Source organism: Lathyrus oleraceus, chromosome 6 (genome assembly GCF_024323335.1).
Source record: "Lathyrus oleraceus cultivar Zhongwan6 chromosome 6, CAAS_Psat_ZW6_1.0, whole genome shotgun sequence".
Taxonomy (NCBI): Eukaryota; Viridiplantae; Streptophyta; class Magnoliopsida; order Fabales; family Fabaceae; genus Lathyrus; species Lathyrus oleraceus.
In genome coordinates, this window is record NC_066584.1 from 403135688 (window position 1) to 403139807 (window position 4120).

General features: G+C 41.7%; 1 protein-coding gene across 1 annotated transcript; it reads left to right on the forward strand.

The window, feature by feature from the left end:
• Positions 1–3504, forward strand: LOC127095862 (ruBisCO large subunit-binding protein subunit alpha, chloroplastic). Its single transcript, XM_051034493.1, has 3 exons — positions 1–163; positions 1350–3008; positions 3110–3504. Exons 1-3 carry the CDS (start codon positions 1–3, stop codon positions 3502–3504), a joined length of 2217 nt encoding a protein of 738 aa, XP_050890450.1.
• The last annotated feature ends 616 nt before the right edge of the window (positions 3505–4120 follow it).

The following is a 4120-nucleotide window of genomic DNA, read 5'->3' on the forward strand; positions in this document are numbered from 1 at the left end:
ATGGCACCAAATTCAGTTACAATTTCAACTGACAAAGCCAATGAATTTTATGATTCTTCTCAGATTAGTAGTACAAGGAATCCTTTTGCAACAGTTTCCGGTAAAGATGGTGATATACAACAATCTAATCCATTAATTGTTGACTTTGCTTCTCTTAATACATGTAACACGTGTAAAGAAAAGTGTCCCGAGTCTTCCTTGTCCAAGGCAGTCTTTTTTGCAAAAGGCACAATGGTGTCGAATGTTTTTGTGATAATGATGAAAGTGGTCCTAGAAATGAGGTTGGAGCTTCTTTGAATAACATTGAACTTGGGACTGATTCAGTCATTCAAATAAACGAGACAGTTGATGGAGATTGTATACTACATGATGATGGGAAAAGCAAACAAATAAATTCCTACAACCTGCAAAACAATAGCACCCACACACACAGAGGCAAGCTGCAACAGTAACTAACATGTTGGAGAATTCAGTACAGAGTTTATTTCATAACTTTGAGAAAGTTGCAAATTTTGTTCAACATTACGTATCTAATTTCATAGGCCATCATATCCAGTCATCAGGATCCTCTGGTATAGGTTCTGCCAATGCCTCCATCAAAGCTCCATCCGCGAACTGTAGTGCGTAACTGGTTGGGCTCCGGTGTCCGCCCGCAGGTTGTAGCAAAACGCATGAGGAGTTTCTTTTGGACCCTGCAGTAGACATTGGTTCAGAGCATCATTAAACAAAAAAAATGAATGGAAGCCACAACAATTTTTGCAAAAAAAACATGCTGGATACCATTGCCCTGTTTGAGCCAACCAAGAACCGTAATGCAACCCATAACAAACCCTGCAGTGACCAAGTTATGAGCCTGTTACGTAACCAGCAGGAAATCATCTAACAATTCCATATCAGGGATTCACTTCAGGTCATACATCAGACCTGCCATGATGGTTTAGCAACAATATGTCAAATCCTGCAATGCAAAATATTGAGCAAGGAACCATCCTGCACAACAACATGATCTTACTGAAAAAAAATTCATACAAGGATTGTGAGAAGATTGCAAAAGATCTGAATCTTACCTTTAGAGCAACAACAGGAATTAGCAGCAAACCATGACATTTATGGCATCCTAAGTCGGTCTTCCATGCTGGCTAGCCTTGTAAGTTTGTACACAGGGATTTAAACCCTTGATAAAGGCCAATGCGAACTCATTGCAATCATTTCTTCATATCACATAACAAAAGATGCATGGCAGCATTTGGTTCTTTCAAACAATCATAACAGTGCAAAAACAAGTTAACTTACCGCAGTACCAAAATCCCACAACACTGAGCCAATACAGGTTATTGACACATTTGCAGACAGTGTGATGTCTGTCTGTTTAACAAAAACTGAAATTATTGGAGGAAGTGTTGATGGAACTGTTCGGATATTTGGCATTCGTATTGGCAGAGAAATATCTTTTAGCTTTGGGCAATCTGTCAACTGTATATCATTGTCAAATGATGGCAACTGCATCCTAGCCGGTTGCCTAGACTCTACTGTGCGTCTTTTGGACAGAACCACAGGTGAACTGTTACAAGAATATAAGGGCCACACTAATAAGTCATACAAATTGGATTGCTGCCTTACCAATACGGATGCTCATGTAACTGGTGGCTCTGAGGATGGCTTCGTCTATTGCCGGGATCTTGTAGATGCATCTGTTGTATCAAAATTCAGGGGTCATGCCTCAGTGGTAACAAGTGCACAGACCAGTCTCAGCAAGAAGGTTAAACAACATGGAAGGGTCAATTTCAGGCAGAAACCTAACCGTTTTGTGGTTAAAGCCGCCGCTAAAGATATCGCCTTTGACCAACATTCACGCTCCGCTATGCAAGCCGGAATTGATAAACTTGCCGATGCTGTTGGCCTCACTCTTGGACCCAGAGGGAGGAATGTTGTGTTGGATGAGTTTGGAAGTCCTAAGGTAGTTAATGATGGTGTGACAATTGCAAGAGCTATTGAGCTTCCTGATCCCATGGAAAATGCTGGTGCAGCTCTTATAAGGGAGGTTGCAAGTAAAACTAATGACTCTGCTGGTGATGGGACTACAACGGCTTCGATTCTGGCTAGGGAAATTATTAAGCTTGGACTTCTCAATGTAACATCGGGTGCTAATCCTGTGTCGATCAAGAAAGGAATTGATAAAACTGTGGCGGCTTTGGTGGAAGAGCTTGAGAAGTTGGCTAGGCCTGTTAAAGGTGGAGATGATATAAAAGCTGTTGCTACTATTTCTGCTGGAAATGATGAGTTGATTGGAAAAATGATTGCTGAAGCGATTGACAAGGTTGGACCCGATGGTGTTTTATCCATTGAGTCTTCTTCCTCGTTTGACACGACAGTTGAAGTTGAAGAAGGAATGGAGATTGATAGAGGATATATCTCCCCTCAGTTTGTAACAAATCCAGAGAAATCAATTGTTGAATTTGAGAACGCTAGAGTCTTGATTACCGACCAGAAGATTTCAGCAATCAAAGATATCATTCCTCTGCTGGAGAAAACCACTCAATTGAGAGCCCCCTTGCTTATCATTTCTGAAGATATCACTGGTGGGGCTTTGGCGACCCTTGTTGTCAATAAGCTGCGTGGTATCCTTAATGTCGCTGCCATCAAAGCTCCAGGATTTGGTGAAAGAAGAAAGGCCCTTCTTCAAGACATTGCTATATTGACAGGTGCTGAGTTCCAAGCCAGTGATCTGGGCCTTCTCGTTGAAAACACCACAATTGAACAACTTGGTTTGGCCCGGAAGGTGACCATCTCCAAGGATTCTACCACTATTATTGCCGATGCTGCATCAAAGGATGAGTTGCAATCCAGGGTTGCACAACTAAAGAAAGAGTTGTCTGAGACAGACTCAATTTATGATTCTGAGAAACTCGCCGAGAGAATCGCTAAGTTGTCTGGTGGAGTTGCTGTCATCAAGGTCGGTGCTGCCACAGAGACCGAACTGGAGGATCCATCTCCAGAGTTTCCTTCAGGTAGAACAGCTGCAGATCTCGCCTCTAGCAATGGGCACAAAGGACTCTCTGGTTTTTTTTAGCAGAATCTTCATTAACAAGCCACCTTGAAACCCTCACAGTGGATGATCAACAAAAAGGTGGTAAGCAAGAAGTTCCAGGAATGAAAACAGTACAGACAGTTTTGGAGCGAACTGCAACACCTGTGGTCTATAATGATATGCCTGATGCCCTCTGTCTTAAGGATTCTCTAACCGCTGTCCGCAATGCTACACAAGCTGCCGATCGCATACATCGAGTATTCAGAATGCAGTCCTTTCAGAGGAAGCAGTTAACTCAGTATGAGGATGATGAGTTTGGTTTGTTAGATCAGAGGGTTCTTTCCCTACTAACTTCTAAGTCGTGCAAATCAGGACAAGGAGATGGTTTATTCAATACTGCTGCAGCAACAACACACAAAAATCAGTCCAATTCCAAAAAAAGGGAAAACATATATTCAAGTGAGTTACAGCGGTGAATTTGTTTCTTACCAACAGTGAAGTTTTCACATGGAGAAACAAGCTACTCTTGCAAGGTTGAGTGTTGTTAACAGAAGCCTCAAAGTTGCAAGAAAATTCACTGCAGTAAAATCACAACAACTCAGTAAGATGGTAAAAATTCACAAGCAACAAAATGAAACATTTTCACAGAAGAAGTACAAGGTACATGTTACCTTTTTCAGAGCAAACACCAAAATGGGATAGACAACAGAGCAGCACAAAAAGAAAGCACTTCCAATTCCATACTCTTTTGAGCTCATCCAAACCCTAGCAATGGGATTATAAAAAGGGAGGAATCAGTAAGAAAAAGAACCTAGAGCACAACAGAAACTGAGAGGCAAAAATCAAAAGAGAAAAAACCCTAATTTCTAAAGGTTGGAGGAGCGGCCACTGTTCACAGAAAAGCTAGAGGCGGAAATCTGAGGAAGGAAAAAGACCTAGAACCGTTTACCTGGAGGCCGGCGTCTATACGTTCTTCACCGCCACCACCACCACGACACTTTGTAAGTATTTCTCTTTCTTTCTTGTTTATCTTTCTCATGTGCTTGCTGTTGAAAATATTGTGAGAGTTGAGAGTGATTGAGAGGGGTTTGT